At 30.3% G+C, this 17,776-nt stretch overlaps 1 protein-coding gene across 1 annotated transcript in view; it reads right to left on the bottom strand.

Moving 5' to 3' along the window:
- Dscam3 (Down syndrome cell adhesion molecule 3) overlaps positions 1–17,776 on the bottom strand; it is a 317,456-nt gene that overhangs the window by 110,841 nt on the left and 188,839 nt on the right. The window contains exons 12-15 of the mRNA XM_075299301.1: positions 13,435–13,566; positions 9,293–9,442; positions 4,106–4,251; positions 3,405–3,540 (exon numbers count right to left, since the gene is read on the bottom strand). Of these exons, the coding sequence (XP_075155416.1) occupies positions 3,405–3,540; positions 4,106–4,251; positions 9,293–9,442; positions 13,435–13,566 (564 nt within the window). The remainder of the gene's footprint in view (positions 1–3,404; positions 3,541–4,105; positions 4,252–9,292; positions 9,443–13,434; positions 13,567–17,776) is intronic.

Here is a 17,776-nt window from a genome sequence, read left to right as displayed (position 1 = left end):
GTATGAAGTTTTCTCCTCCAAGAGGCCCCGGAGAACAAATCTGCGGATAGTTTTATATGGAAGCTATATATAACATAGTTATGGATATGGACCATTTTTTTTTTTTTTGCTTTGTAGAAGTCACATACTTGTACCGAATTTCGACCGGATTCTATGAAATTGGCTTCTCTAACAGACTCCGGAGGTCAAATCTGGCGATTCGTTTAATGTGTGGTCCGATTTGCAATGGCATTCGACCTTTATCAATAAGAACTACATACCAAGTATCAATTCGGTAGTTAAAAAATAAAGTAGCAACTCGATTTAGTTGCAGGCTCACTTAGACTATTCAGTCAATTGTGATAAATTATAAATTCGGTAGTTTGTTTCGTTCCGAAGTTAGCGTGGTTTTAACAGACCGACGGACCGATATCGCTTGATCGACTCAGAATTTCACCACGACATCGAATATGGATACTTATTGGGCCCAGAGACCAATATTTCAATGAATTTAAAACGTACTGTCAATGCTAGTATATCTCTATCTTTTGGTTGAGGGAATAAAAACCATATGGTTACACCGGACATGTCTCAACATGGACGAAAAAGCCGAATTTCCATAGAATTAAGCTTATGCTGCTTAGTTGGTGGAAGCATCCGCGGATGGTGTACTATGAGTTGCAGCAACCAAGTCAAACGATTACAAGCGCTTTGCATCGAACTCATATTAGACGAGCATTGCGTTTTTTCACTGCCACAATCTTCGGAAAGGCACGACACGGCGATTTTGCAGCACGATAAAGCTCTGATATTGCTCTTTTCGATTACCACTTGCTTCGATCCAAGACGCATGACGTCGCTGATCAGCATTTTTGTTCTCAGGGTATGCCAAAATTTCCTCTCCAAATTACTGCAAAATCTTCCATAGAAATAAAATTTTGACAAAGTTTTCTATCGAAAAAAAAAAAAAAAAAAAAATATTGACAAAATTTTTTATAGAAAAAAGTCTGGACAAAATTTTCTATAGACAACAATTTTGAGAAAATTTTTTATAGAAATAAAATTTTGACAAAATTTTCTATAGAAATAAAATTTTAACACAAATATTTCTATACATATAAAATTTTGATAACATTTTCTATAGAAATAAAATTTTGACAAAATTTTCGATAGACATAAAATTTTCTATAGAAATAAAATTTTGACAAATTTTTCTATAGAAATAAAATTTTGACAAATTTTTCTATAGAAATAAAATTTTGAATAAAATCTATAAAAATAAAATTTTGGCAAAATTTTCCACAGAAATAAAATTTTGACATAATTTTCTATAGAAATAAAAAATTGACATAATCTTCTGCAGGAATAAAATCTTGACAAAATTTTCCATAAAAACAGTGTGGAAAAATTTTCTAATAATTTTCTAATAAATAAAATTTTGACAAAATTTTCCATGGAAAAATTTTTTGACAACATTTTAAATAGAAATAAAATGTTAATAAAAATTTAAGTAAAAATAAAATTTTAAGAAAAATTTCAGTAGAAATAAAATTTTAACAAAAATTTCTATGGAAATAAAATTTTGACAAAATTTTCTATAGAAATAAAATTTTGACAAAATTTTCTATAGAAATAAAATTTTGACAAAATTTTCTATAGAAATAAAATTTTTACAAAAATTTCTATGGAAATAAAATTTTGACAAAATTTTCTATAGACATAAAATTTTGAAAAAAGTTTCTATAGAAATAAAATTTTGACAAAATTTTCTATAGAAATAAAAGTTTGACAAAATTTTCTATAGAAATAAAATTTTTAAAACATTTTCTATAGAACTAAAATTTTGACAAAATTTTCTATAGAACTAAAATTTTGACAAAATTTTCTATAGAACTAAAATGTTGACTAAATTTTCTATAGAAATAAAATTTTGACAAAAATATTTCTATACATATAAAATTTTGATAAAATTTTCTATAGAAATAATATTTTGATAAAATTTGCTATACAAATAAAATTTTGACAAAATTTTCGTAGATATAAATTTTTCTATAGAAATAAAATTTTGACAACATTTTCTATAGAAATAAAATTTTGACAAAATTTTCTATAGAAATACAATTTTGACAAATTTTTCTATAGAAAAAAAGTTTTGAAAAAAAAATCTATAAAAAATAAAATTTTGGCAAAATTTTCCACAGAAATAAAATTTTGATTTATTTTCTATAGAAAAATAAATTGACAAAATCATCTACAGGAAGATCCATAAAAAAAAGTCTGGACAACATTTTCTATAGAAATAAAATTTTGAGAAACTTTTTTATAGAAAAAAATTTTGACAAATTTTCTATGGACAATATTTTTGACAAAATTTTAAATAGGAATAAAATTTTAACAAAAATTTCTATAGAAATAAAATTTTGACAAAATTTTCTATAGAAATAAAATTTTAACAAAATTTTCTGTAGAAATAAAATTCTGACAAAATTTTCTGTAGAAATAAAATTCTGACAAAATTTTCTATAGAAATAACATTTGGCAAAATTTTCAAAAAAATAATATTTTGACAAAATTGTCTATAGAAATAAAATTTTGACAAAAGTTTCTATGGAAAACATTTTTGACAAAATTTTAAATAGAAATAAAATTTTAACAAAAATTTCAGTAGAAATAAAATTTTTACATAAATTTCTATGGAAATAAAATTTTGACAAAATTTTCTATAGGACTCAAATTTTGACAAAATTTTCTATAGAAATAAAATTTTGACAAAACTCTCTATAGAAAAAAAATTTAGACAAAATTTTCAGTAGAAATAAAATTTTAACAAAATTGTCTGTAGAAATAAAATTTTGACAACATTTTCTATAGAAATGAAATTTTGACAAAATTTCCTGTATAAACTACCACACTGAACGAAGAGTTTTCTTTTCTGAAGAACAAAATTTCAGATACTAAAAATAAATACAGTACTTTAGAGACAATTGTTGAATCACTTATCATAAATTCGCACAATTTTTTCCTAAAAGGAAGGGGGAATTTTTTCTTTGGGTCTAGATATGGCAATCCTATTGCCCATATGTCGCTGTGCCTCGGTCGGGTTTTTCATTTTCCTTTACTTTCTCCTTTAATTATTCCCATATTTTTGTGTAAAAATTAACCACGAGTATAAAAAGTTTTGACAAAATTTGCTATAACATACAAATATTTTTTTTTTTCAAAAATGCCTATGGCAATAAAATTTTGATATTTTTTTTTTTATTTCTAAAGAAATAAAATTTAGACCAATTTCAAAAAACTTTTTTTTTAATTTGGTAGATTTTTGGTACAATATTCATTGGCGGATTTGTGAACCAAATGGCAACCGTGGTGGCCATACCCTTAAATTTATTGCAAAACAACAAACAATCAATTACTCAACTTACCTCTGACTTGTAACTCAGCCGTATAGTTGACCTTTGCTGCAGCATTACTGGCATAGCACGTGTATTTGCCACTATGCTTAGCACTGATGTCCTTAAAGACCAACAGTGAATAGAATTCTTCCTTTTTCTCCGTAATCTTTGGTAAATTGAAAAGAAACAAAAAATCGTACACAAAAAAGAGAGAAAGAAAAAGGTCATAAAAAACATAGATTACTTTAAATCCAACAACGGCATCAACGTACACATTTATGATAAAAGCTAAATCCTTTTTATGTCTGCTCCTATAAGGATTTCTCTATTGTCCGTTTTTTTTTGGGGTTTAGCCTTTCCTGGGTTTTTCAGTTTCTTGTCTGGGGAACCGTAAACACCCATCACACCACAATTTAGTATCTGTCCACCTTCGCCCTTAATTTTTGTACGTGTGGAAAATGTATTAACCGAAAAGAAGAGAAAACAAAAAAGGGCTACCAAATCTACCGACCATAACGACCCCCCCTCCCCACGTAAAGGGTGACAATAACATGACATAGACATATTTAAACCTACCACCCTCTCTCCTGGTCCACCCGAAGGATAATGCATTAAATTGTGTGTGTTATTAGAAATAAAGCATTTGATTTCTTTTATTCGATTTCATCGTTCGTTCGTTCGTCATTACCTAAGGTTGTCGTTTATTTCAGAAGAAAGAAAGATTTTCTTACCTGTAAACTTGATGGTATAGACATATCATCCTTTTTCCAGCTAAAATATATGGGCATGTCACCTGAGGATACAGCACATGTGATTTGTGCTCTACCTCCTTCTTGAAGATTTTTTGGAAACTTAAATGCTTCGATTACCGGCGGGCCTGTAATGATTGAATAAAAAAGAGGGGAGACACAAAAACGTACAAGAAATAAAAATAAAACATAAATTTAACAAAGTAGAAAATTGTAACTTTTTAATGTTGATGAAATTGATTTTCTGTGTGTTCCCTTAAGGTTGAAAGGGTAAAGTTGGTAGATAATTGGTTTTGGGTAAATTGTAGAAAAATACAGGAGCAGGATGCGAATTTGTGAACAAACTGTACCGACTATATGGAACAGGTTTTTAGAAGGTCGTACGTACTGTAAGTTAATAAATTCAATGGTGGCACAAATTAAGAAGAAAATTTTAAAATTCAACAAAATAGTAATAAAGAATTAAAATGGTCATGATTTGTTGCCAACGATTTTTCTTTACTTTTAGTTATTTTTTAGGAGATGATGTAATTTCATTGAAGTATATCAGGCACGGTTGCCACAGTTGGTAGAATTCTACAAAAAAAATGGTAAATTTTTAACTGTTTGGTAGATTGGTAGAATTCTCGCTATTTAGGTAGAGTTTGCAAAATATTTATCTCCAACTAAGAGGTAATTCATATAATAGATAATTTCTACATATATACCGTTTTTGGAAAATTTTCTAAGGAATAAAATTTTGAAAAAATTGTTTGAGAATATTTCCTATAGAAATAAAACTTAGAGAATTTTTCTCATACAAATAGATAATAAACAATAATAAATTAAATTTTAAAAAATTTCCTATAGAAATAACATTTTGACAAAATTTTCAATAGAAATAACATTTTGATAAAAATTTTCAATAGAAATAAAATTTTGACAAAATTTTCTATAGAAATAAAATTTTGACAAATTTTTTATAGAAATTAAATTTTGACAAAATTTTCTAAAGAAATAAAACCTTGGGATTTTTTTTTAGAGAAATAGATAATAACAATAATAAATTAAATTTTAAAAAAATTTTCTATAGAAATAACATTTTGACAAAATTTTCTATAGAAATAAAATTTTGACAATTTGGTAGATTTAGCAAAATATCTCCAACTAATAAGTAATTCATATAATAGATATTTTCTACAGAAATAAAAATTTTGGAAAATTTTCTATTGGAAAAAAATTATTGAGAAAATTTTCAATAGAAACAAAACTTTGAGAATTTTTTTTTAATAAAAAATAGATAATAACAATAATAAATTAAATTTTGAAAAATTTCCTATAGAAATAAAATTTTACCAAAATTTTCTATAGAAATAAAATTTTGACAATTTGGTAGATTTCGCAAAATATCTCCAACTAAAAGTAATTCATATAATAGATATTTTCTACAGAAATAAAAATTTTGGAAAATTTTCTAAGAAATAAAATTTCGACAAAATTTTGTATTGGAAAAAAATTATTGAGAAAATGTTCAATAGAAATAAAACTAAAAAGATTTTTTTAATAAAAATAGATAATAAACAATAATAAATTAAATTTTGACAAAATTTTCTATAGAAATTAAATTGTGACAAAATTTTCTATAGAAATAAAATTTTGCCAAAATTTTCTATAGAAATTAAATTTTGACAAAATTTTCTATAGAAATTAAATTTTGACAAAATTTTCTATAGAAATAAAATTTTGACGAAATTTCTATAGAAATAAAATTTTTGACAATTTTTTTATAGAAATACAATTTTGACAAAATTTTCTATAGAAATAAAATTTGGACAAATTTTTTTATAGAAATAAAATTTTGACAATTTTTTTTATAGAAATAAAATGTTGACAAAATTTTCTATAAAAATACAATTTTGACAAAGTTTTCTATAGAAATAAAATTTTGACAAAATTCGCTATAAAAATAAAATTTTGGAAAATTTTCTAAAAAATAAAATTTCGACAAAATTTTGTATTGGAAAAAAATTATTGAGAAAATTTTCAATAGAAATAAAACTTTGAGAATTTTTTTAATAAAAATAGATAATAAACAATAATAAATTAAATTTTGACAAAATTTTCTATAGAAATTAAATTTTGAAAAAATTTTCTGTAGAAATAAAATTTTGCCAAAATTTTCTATAGAAATTAAATTTTCACAAAATTTTCTATAGAAATAAAATTTTGACGAAATTTCTATAGAAATAAAATTTTTGACAATTTTTTTATAGAAATAAAATTTTGACAAAATTTTCTATATAGAAGTAAAATTTTGATAAATTTTTTTAAAAATAAAATTAAAAAATAAAATTTCGACAAAATTTTTATTGGAAAAAAATTATTGAGAAAATTTTCAATAGAAATAAAACTTTGAGAATTTTTTTAAATAAAAAATAGATAATAACAATAATAAATTAAATTTTGAAAAAAATTTCTAGAGAAATAATATTTTGACAAAATTTTCTATAGAAATAAAATTTTGACAAAATTTTCTATTCAAACTAAATTTTGAAAAATTTCCTATAGAAATAAAATTTTAACAAAATTTTCTATAGAAATAAAATTTTTACAATTTGGTAGATTTCGCAAAATATCTCCAACTAATAAGTAATTCATATAATAGATATTTCCTACAGAAATAAAAATTTTGGAAAATTTTCTAAGAAATAAAATTTCGACAAAATTTTGTATTGGAAAAAAATTATTGAGAAAATTTTCAATAGAAATAAAACTAAAAAGATTTTTTTAAATAAAAATAGATAATAAACAATAATAAATTAAATTTTGACAAAATTTTCTATAGAAATTAAATTGTGACAAAATTTTCTATAGAAATAAAATTTTGCCAAAATTTTCTATAGAAATTAAATTTTGACAAAATTTTCTATAGAAATAAAATTTTGACGAAATTTCTATAGAAATAAAATTTTTGACAATTTTTTTATAAAAATACAATTTTGACAAAATTTTCTATAGAAATAAAATTTTGACAAATTTTTTTATAGAAATAAAATTTTGACAAAATTTTCTATAGATATAAAATTTTGACAACTTTTTTTTATAGAAATAAAATGTTGACAAAATTTTCTATAAAAATACAATTTTGACAAAGTTTTCTATAGAAATAAAATTTTGACAAAATTCGCTATAAAAATAAAATTTTGGAAAATTTTCTAAGAAATAAAATTTCGACAAAATTTTGTATTGGAAAAAAATTATTGAGAAAATTTTCAATAGAAATAAAACTTTGAGAATTTTTTTAATAAAAATAGATAATAAACAATAATAAATTAAATTTTGACAAAATTTTCTATAGAAATTAAATTTTGAAAAAATTTTCTATAGAAATAAAATTTTGCCAAAATTTTCTATAGAAATAAAATTTTTGACAAAATTTTCTATAGGAATAAAATTTTTGACAATTTTTTTATAGAAATAAAATTTTTGACAATTTTTTTTTATAGAAATAAAATTTTGACAAAATTTTCTATAGAAGTAAAATTTTGAAAAATTTTTTTATAGAAATAAAATTTTGACAAAATTTCTATAGAAATAAAATGTTGACAATTTTTTTTTAGAAATAAAATTTTGACAAAATTTTCTATAAAAATACAATTTTGACAAAATTTTCTATAGAAATAAAATTTTGACAAAATTTGCTATAAAAATAAAATTGTTACAAAATTTGTTATAGAAATAAAATGTTGACAAATTTTCGTCTTTGTTCTACTCCACTCGGCCCGCTTAGCCTATATGGGATCTAAAAAAATAAAATAGATTCTCGGTGACAAAGACCTATTCCTATTTCCACCATGCCACACATTTGGGTATTCATTGAGAAACTGATTTTGAATGTTTGTATTATCCTAATCCTAAATTTTCTACAGAAATTAAATGTTGACAAAATTTTCTATAGAAATTAAATTTTTACAAAATTTTCTATAGAAATAAAATTTTAACGAAATTTTCTATAGAAATAAAATTTTAACGAAATTTTCTATAGAAATAAAATTTTGACAACATTTTTTATAGAAATAAAATGTTGACCAAATTTTTTATAGAAATAAAATTTTGACAAAATTATCTATAGAAATAAAATTTTGACAAAATTGTCTATAGAAATAAAATTTTGAAAAAATTTCTATAGAAATAAAATTTTGACAATTTTTTTTTATAGAAATAAAATTTTTACAAAATTTTCTATAGAAATTAAATTTTGAAAAAATTTTCTATAGAAATAAAATTTTGACAAAAATTTTCTATAGAAACAACATTTTAAAAAACATTTCTAAAAAATACAATTTTGAAAAATTTTTTATAGAAATAAAATTTTGAAAAAATTTTCTATAAAAATAAAATTTTGACAAATTTTTTATAGAGATAAAATTTTGACAAAAATTTCGATAGAAATACAATTTTGAATGTGCTATAGAAATAATATTGTGACAAAATTTGCTATAGAAATAACATTTTGACAAATGTTCGTCTTTGTACTATTCCACCCGGCCCGCTTAGCCTATTTATATGGGATCTAAAAAAATAAAATAGATTCTCGGCGACAAAGATCTTGTCCGATTACCACCACGTCACACATTTGGATATTCATTGAGAAATTGATTTTGAATGTTTGTATTATCCTAATCTTTAAAAGCATACCAATCAACATAAAAAATATTGTATGATTTTTCTTTATCCCCATTTTTGTTCTAATCCACAAATGTTTTATTTTTTTCCATTCTCCTAAAAGCAAAATGACCCCGTGTTATTGTTGGACAAACGTATATGAATATAGTTTTTATGAACTACTGCAATAGTTGTTATCTAGTCAAAGGCAAACTCTTTGTATTAGCAACTGCAATATGTAGTCCATTTAGAATGAATTAATCACTTGGACCGGACCAAGAGCCTAACGAATGAATCACACATTCATTGAGGTGTCATTGTTCTCACTACTAAGCTGTGACCGACAACCTGATGTCCTGAAGGTGAAGCAAAACAACACAAAAAAAAACGTCAATCTTCCCTCAGGTTATGGTGAAATATAATTGAGCCATTGAATATCAAATCGAAATGGGAATGGTTAGTTTCTGGATAGGATCTATGCCGATGGTGGAATTGGTAGTTCGCTGGTTTTTTCTCGATACTTACTATTGACATTCAGTTGTATATCTCGACGTGCCTCCTCACCCGTACGAACTCTAACAATACAGGTGTAGATGCCCTGGTCACGAGTTGGTTCAACATTCTTGATGACAAGATAACCTCCCTGTTGTACGGGTGCTAAAGAGTAATGGGAATCTGTAAAAAAAACAAAAGAGAAGAAATGAAGTATTCATATACTAGGACAAACTACATACATCGATGGAAAATTGACAATATGCTTTGTAAAAAAAAACCAAAAATATGCATGAATAGAAAAAAGTCCTCTTGGTTTTGTTAAAAAACAGAGACACATATATATTGGACACATATGGATTGAATGTACTAGAATTAGCATTCCGATTGAGGGGTCATAAAAAAGTTTCAGCTTTAGAAACTTGACGAATCGTAGTCTCTGTTTTTCAATCTATTACATTCGTCTAGGTTAAAAGGTGGATCATGGGTTTCTCATTCCATAACTTGGGTTGTGTACCATAACTTCCCCCATGTGACGAGAGGAAGTAAAACAGATAGTGCAGCAAAGTCTCTCAACACACGCCCTTCATATATCATCTTCCACTTCTCGTATTAATCTCCATGTCGATCTATTACTCTGGGGTGCCCTATTCGTTTGAAAACTCTTGCACATATCTTCAGATCAATCACTGTTATGTCACCAAATGTTAATGAGATCCCATCATCCCTCAATAAATTGTCGGTTGAAAAGAGCATCTCTATGAACCAGGTATCACCTTCTTCCGAGGATACCATAAAATTGCCTCACATGCTGTAACCACGGGTTCCCCTTGTATTCGGGTACTATATTTCGAATCTCTAGATCTAGTATTGTATCTTTATATGAATTATCGGCATGTCCCCAAATGTGAATGAGATCCCATCACTCTTCAATAAACTGCCGATTGTAAAGCATTGGGGGCTTGTAAATCTTTGGACTAGGTGTCGCCAATGACTTCGTAAAATTGCTTTAGGTTCTCTCGCCATGGGTTCCTCTTGTTTTCGTGTACTTATCTTATGAATCGCTAGATTTAGTTTCCTGATCGACAGGATCAACCCATCTGCAATTCCCGTTTCTTTTGCTGGTAAGTTAGGTAGCATTTTGGCAATTCGACCAGAGCGATTAAAGACCTTGGAATATCTTCTTAGCAACATGAACATCAGAAGGAACTGCTGGTCACTGAAGTCTCGATCGCCCGAAGGTGACTGATTTCCCATCGTACATCCTTCCAAAATTTACCAGGTATTCAAGTGCTCAGCGTGGGTTCTTCTTGTTTTCGAGTTCATACGGCGGTGGGCGTCACATTTATTTGTGGTTCCCGGAGCTTAGGTAGGGAAGTTAAGCAATCGGCAATAAGACCATTGGCCATACATTAAGGTGTTGCTTTGTTGATGATTTCCTCGAACATTCTCTAACCAGCAAGAGCATGTACTTTCCCTAAATTAAGTGGTTGCTCCATTGATGACTTTTTGAAACACCCTCGAAGTAAACTGCAAACTCGAGGAAACTGCTGCTCACTTATGTCTCGATCCGTCCATTATGAGAGCCTTCCACATTGTCAAGTCGCCCAAAGGCCACCATACCTCCTTCCGAGATTTAACAGGTCTTTTAAGGTGGTAAAACTTACCCAGGCATTTCCTAAATAGCTTAACCGCAGGTTACTCTTGTTTTTGAGTTTATACAATGATGTTCGTAACGCTTATATGCGGTTCCCGAAATTTTGGGAAGTTAGACCCCATTTCTGCAAATCGACCAGAGGGTAAAAGTTAAGAGGTTGATTTCGAGGAACGCCATCTAGCTCAGAAAAGTCTCTGTATATTATCCAACTCATCCCAATTGGGAAATTCGACCAGCAGATAGAAGTAAGCGGTGGCAGCATTGGTGATTTCCTGGAAAATACTCTAAGTAACATCAACAGGAGGCGAGGTTGCTCACTGAAGCCTCGATCAGTTTATACTCTGTACCATCCAAATTGGGAAATTACATTGCTTCAAATGCCTCAGACCTGGGTTCCTCTTATGTTCGTCCACTAGTTACTCATCTCTAGATTAAATTCCCTTATTTGCGGACCAGCACAGTTTGTAAAGGGTGATACGGTCAAAATTTGGTCAAGGGAAAACGCGTGTAAATCGGTGAAATCGTTTATTTAAAAATTCAAATTAAATTTCTTTTTCAAGTTCAATTAGTATAAAATTCAGGAAAAATATTCAGTTAGGCTTTCGCTTTTCCAAATCCGAATTGCCGGGCCTCACGCTTGACACCTGCCATCAGATTTTGTACAGCCACCTTGTCCACCTTCTTCGCCGCAGAAAGCCAGTTTGCCTTGAACTGCTGCTCGTCCTTAGCAGTTTTTTTGGTCTTCTTTAGGTTCCGCTTGACAACAGCCCAGTATTTCTCAATTGGGCGGAGCTCTGGCGTGTTGGGAGGGTTCTTGTCCTTGGGAACCACCTGCACGTTGTTGGCGGCATACCACTCCATGGCCTTTTTATCGTAATGGCAAGATGCCAAATCCGGCCAAAACAGTACGGAACAACCGTGTTTCTTCAGGAAAGGCAGCAAACGTTTATTCAAACACTCTTTCACGTAAATTTCTTAGTTGACAGTCCCGGAAGCTATGAAAATGCTGCTTTTCAAGCCACAGGTACAGATGGCTTGCCAAACCAGATATTTCTTTGCGAACTTTGACAGTTTTATGCGTTTGAAAATATCTGCTACCTTTCCCCTTTTTTGCCGTATAAAACTCCTGTCCCGGAAGCTGCTTGTAGTCGGATTTGACGTAGGTTTCGTCGTCCATTACCACGTAGTCAAACTTCGTCAGCATCGTCGTGTACAGCCTCCGGGATCGCGCTTTGGCCGTCGTATTTTGTTTATCATCGCGATTTGGAGTCACTACCTTCTTGTAAGTCGATAGTCCGGCTCTTTTTTTGGCTCGATGCACGGTTGTAGACGATACACCCAGCGTATTTGCGGCATGTCGGAGAGAGAGGTTAGGGTTTCACTTGAAACTGCCAGCAACTCTTTGTCGTCGCAGCGGCTTCCGGTTTTCGATTTCCCCCCGATCCAGACTTCCTTGCTGTAGACAAACGTTCCCCAAATACTTTAATTACATTTGTAACGGTTGATTTGGCAACTTTTAGCGATTTTGCCAGCTTTACGTGCGAGTAGCTCGGATTTTCGCGATGCGCGAGCAAAATTTTGATACGCTGCTCTTCTTGCTTGGACGGCATTTTGACAACTGAAGAGTGAATTCCAAAATCAAAATAGGAGCAACATTCTACACACACACCTTCAACAGAGGGGTGTTCAGGTTTTTTCAATGCAAAATTGAAAGAAATACGTCAAGTTTATATTGACCAAATTTTGACCGTATCACCCTTATTGGTTGTTCCCTGAGCTTTGACAGGGAAGATAGACTTAATTTCCACAATTCGACCAATGGCCATAAAATTGATATTCGATGATGATTTCCTGGAACATTTTTTGGCCAACATAACATGAATAGCTAACAGAAGACACGATCGATATATTTCCTAAAGTGAAGTAGAGTTCAGAGGTAAGGGAATCGGATTATTGGTCAGTGAAGAGAGTTATGTGAAGGTGGTTTACACACAGTGAAATGATGGGTTGGTAGGTTACGACAATAATCAGACCATGTGAAGCCAATGATATGATAGGGAAGTTGCTGCTATCATCCATAGCAGGCGATGGCATCTTTTTCAGCGTGAAAAACGTGGACTTTATACGCAAGGTACAACATTGACATAACTCCCAACCTGCGTAATTTACAAATGGTAAAGTTATATTTTGGAATCCTCATACTTGACTGCTGGTTGCCGAAATAGAATAGATTTTAGCCCCATATGGTCAGACCAACCTCAGTGCATTATTATACCATACGTGATCAGCTTCTCTCTCATCAAATATTGCAGGTGGATTCCATGTTAACACCAAAATATATTTTAAATTCCTTTTCTCAAAATCCAGAAAAACTACCAACATTTTATAAACTTTCCTATGACCCCATCGCATTTGTTTTATTCCATCCCAAACATTTGCATATTCATTCGAACATTCAAGCTGTTTTTTTTTTTTTTTTTTGTTCCCATCGATAGATAACATTGGCAATTTGTCTTACTTGTTGTCAGTTCATGATGTCCTTGCTCCCATCTAATTTGTTCTATTGGATAACCGGAAAACGGACAATGCACTGTTACATCTTCGCCGGCGACTGCTTTGATCGGTCCAATGGCTCGCACATATGGTGGTCCTGTGAATAAGAAATGAATGAAATAAAATAGAGAATTAATTGGCGGTTGAGCATTTTTATTCAGAATTGATAGAGTGAAATTTTGTTTATTCATCAGTATATATTTGCATAAAATCCAGGAATATTTTCATATATAATTGAATTCATTGGGAATGTTTCATTAACGGATAGTTTCTCAATAAATCAACATATATTGAAATACATAAAATGTCAGGCTAATTGAAAAAAGAACCTATTTAATCCACAAGTGCTGCGCACCCGAATCTTTGGTTATACCCAAGTACGAATGTTCGTAGAGAAATTTCCAGATAGTCAGTAATACTGAGAGTCCATAAACCATTTTTAACGTGGCAAGGCAGGAATTAGGCAGCATAATTGCTGGCAAACTAATTATGCGTCTATACCGAACCACACAATCACGATCGCCTACCAATAAAAATTCCAATCCTTACTTATTTGAAGCCATTTAGACGAATGGCTTCAAATAAGTAAACTTCCTCATGAAGAAGTGAGAAGGGAGTTCTTTTCTATAGCCCTGAACGAATAGATTTCCGACTTTTTTCCGAAAAGTCATTGAAAATACTGTGAGGAGATAAATAACCGTTGACTATTTTTTGCTTGACCGTAACTTGGGATGAACCTATGACGTTCTTGGGATCTATACTTCCACCATTGATATTTTCCTATATACAGTTTGACCATTGAGTTATGCCAGTCTACCGCTCCTCCAATAAGTTCTTTGGTTCTACGGTTCCACCACTTAGATCTTCGGATCTACAGCTTCAGGAGGCAGTTCATCGGCTCAACAGTTCTACCACTGAGATTTTTGGAACTTTAGTGAAATTAATAAACATCTTCGGATCCGCAGTTACACCACTAAAATTACGGATCTACAGTTCTGCCGCCGGGATCTTTGGATTTATAGTTCCACCACTAATATCAATAGGTCTAATGACATCTATAGGTCCACTGCGATCTTCGAATTGACAGCTCCACCACTGTGATATTCGGATCTGTAGTTCATTCACTGAAATCTGTGAATCTACAGCTCCATCGGGAAGTTCTTTGGGTCTAGGAGTTCCACCACTGAGATGTTTGAATCTATAGTGAAATAACTGACATTATCGGATCTGCAACACTACTAAAACTATATATCTGCAGTTCCGCAGCCGAGATCTTCGGGTCTATAGTTCCACGAATGAGATCTAAAGGTCCAATGAGGTTTACAGATCCACTGAGATCTTCGGATTGACAGTTCTACCACAAAGATTTTTAATTCGATTTTCAGATCTAGAGTTTAACTAGTGAGATTTTACTATCTACAGTTCAACCGCAGAGAATTTTGGATCTACTCTTCCACCACTGAATTTTTTGGATCACTTTTGAGATTTTCTCGAATATGCGATTCCAACTCTGAGTTTGAATCTTCATTGCTGAAATCTTCCATCAGTGAGTTTTACGTATGTGATCATTACAGTTCTGATTTTTTTCCGATTTACAGTTCGACTGCAGATATCTTTGGATCCACCACTGAGTTTTTCGGATATACATTTTCACCAGTGCGTTGTTTGGTCCTAAAGTTCCACCATTAAGAACTTCTGATACACATTTTCACCACTACAATTCTGGGATCCACCAATGCACTATTTGCATCTATGGTTCCACTTCTGAAATCATTGAACCTACAGTTCTAAGATTTTCCAATCAACAGTTTGACCGCCGACATACATCCATCCAATTCTGAGATCACTGGACTCAGAGTTTTACCACTTAGATGAATGGATTAACACTTCCATTCTTCCACCAATAAGATCCTCTGATAAACAGATTCAACACTAATTTCTTTGGATCTACACCACTATTGAATTCTTTACATCTACTGTTATACTTCTGAGATCATTGGACCCAGACATTTCCCGATCTTCAGTTTGACCGCCGACATCTTCTGAACTATATCTACAATACTGAGTTCTTCGGATCTATAGCCACGGTTGCCACTCGTGCCAAATATAATCTACCACAAATTGAAAAAAAAATATATATATAAAGCAGTAAGTTCGGCGGGGCCGAATCTTAAATACCCACCACCATGAATCAAATATTATAGTTTCCTGTGAAAATTTCAGGGGGATTTGGTGACAAGCAGATCAGTTCAACCAGTACACTTCCCGAAGATAAATTCAAAGATTTTACCTATGAAGACTAGATCAGAGAAGTAAAATCGGGAGATCGGCCTATTTGGGAGATAAACCAAAACATGAACCAATACACGCCATTTTCGGCTCTCATATTTAAGGTCCTAAAATACCTGTAGATTTCTCATTTCAGGCAAATTGGATAAAAACTACGGATTCTAGAACCCTAAAAATAAAATAATTTCTTGCACACCTATTTGTATTCCTAAAAACCTCCAGATTTTTGATTTCAGGCAAAGTGGACAACAATTACGTTTTCTAGAAGCCCAAAAACTAATATCGGGAGATCGGTCTATCTGATGGCTATATCAAAACATGGACCTATACTCACCATTTTCGGCATACCTTTTCATGGTCCTAAAATACCTCTAGATTTCCAATTTGAGGCAAGTTGTATAAAAACTACGGTTTCTATAAGCCCAAGAATAAAATCTGGAGATCGGAGGCTATATCAAAACATGGACCGAAACTCACCATTTTCAGCATACCTCTTTAGGGTTTTAAAATACCTCTAGATTTCTAATTTCAGGCTAATTGGATAAAAACTACAGATTTAGACGCCCAAGAAGTAAAAACTGGAGATCGGTTTATATGGGGCTATACCAAAAATGGACCGATACTCGCCTTTTTCGGCACACCTCTTTATTGTTCAAAAATACCTCTAGATTTCCAATTTCAGGCGAATTGGATAAAAACTACGGATTCTATAAGCCCAAGACCCCAAATCGGGAGATCGGTCTATATGGGGGATATACTAAAACCTGGACCGATACTCACCATTTTTAGCACACCTCTTTATGGTCCTAAAATATCTCTAGATTTCAAATTTCAACCAAATTGGATAATAACTACGGATGTTAGAAGCCCAAGAAGTAAAATCGGGAAATCGGTCTATATGGGGGCTATACCTAAACATCAACCGATAGTTACCATTTTTGGCACACCTCTTTATGGTGCTAAAATATCTCTAAATTTCCAATTTCAGGCGAATTGGATAGAAACTATCGATTCTAGAAGCCCTAGAATTATAATCGGGAGATCGGTCTATGTGGAGGCTATACCAAAACATGGACCGATACTCACCATTTTTGGCACACCTCTTTGTGGTCATAAAATACCTCTAGATTTCCAATTTCAGGCAAGTTGGATAGAAACTAAGGTTTTTAAAAGCCCAAGACCCCAAATCGGGAGGTGGGTTTATATGGGGACTATATCAAAACTAGGACCGATATAGCCCATCTTCGAACTTGACCTGCCTGCAGACAAAAGACGAGTTTGTGCGAAATTTCAGCACGATTCCTTTATTATTGAAGACTGTAGCGTGAATACAACAGACAGCCAGACAGACAGACGGACACGGCTATATCGTCTTATAATTTCTCCCTGATCAAAAATGTATATATTTTATATAGTCGAAAATCGATATTTCGATGTGTTACAAACAGAATGACAAACTTATTATACCCCGTCACCACTCTATGGTGGTGGGTATAAAAATACCACAAATCTGCCATATTCAAAATATATTATTTTGAATTTTATATTCGTAATTTTGTCAAAATTTTACTTCTATAAAAAATTTTGTCAATAGTTTATTTCTATAGAAAATTTTGTCAAAATTTTATTTATATAGAAAATTTTAATTCTGTAGAAAATTTTGTCAAAATTTTATTTCTATGGAAAATTTTGTCAAAATTTTATTTCTATAGAAAATTTTGTCAAAATTTTATTTCTATAGAAAATTTTGTCAAAATTTTATTTCTATGGAAAATTTTGTTAAAATTTTATTTCTATAGAAAATTTTGTCAAAATTTTATTTCTATAGAAAATTTTGTCAACATTTTATTTCTATAGAAAATTTTGTAAAAATTTTTTTTTAATAGAAAATTTTGTCAAAATTTTATTCCTATAGAAAATTTTGTCAAAATTTTATTCCTATAGAAAATTTTGTAAAAATTTTATTTCTATAGAAAATGTGGTCAAAATTTTATTTCTATAGAAAATTTTGTCAAAAT

This window comes from Haematobia irritans, chromosome 1, assembly GCF_050003625.1.
Source record: "Haematobia irritans isolate KBUSLIRL chromosome 1, ASM5000362v1, whole genome shotgun sequence".
In the NCBI taxonomy this organism is placed as follows: domain Eukaryota; kingdom Metazoa; phylum Arthropoda; class Insecta; order Diptera; family Muscidae; genus Haematobia; species Haematobia irritans.
The sequence above is the reverse complement of the archived record's forward strand: the minus strand, read 5'-3'. Positions and strand labels throughout refer to the sequence as shown.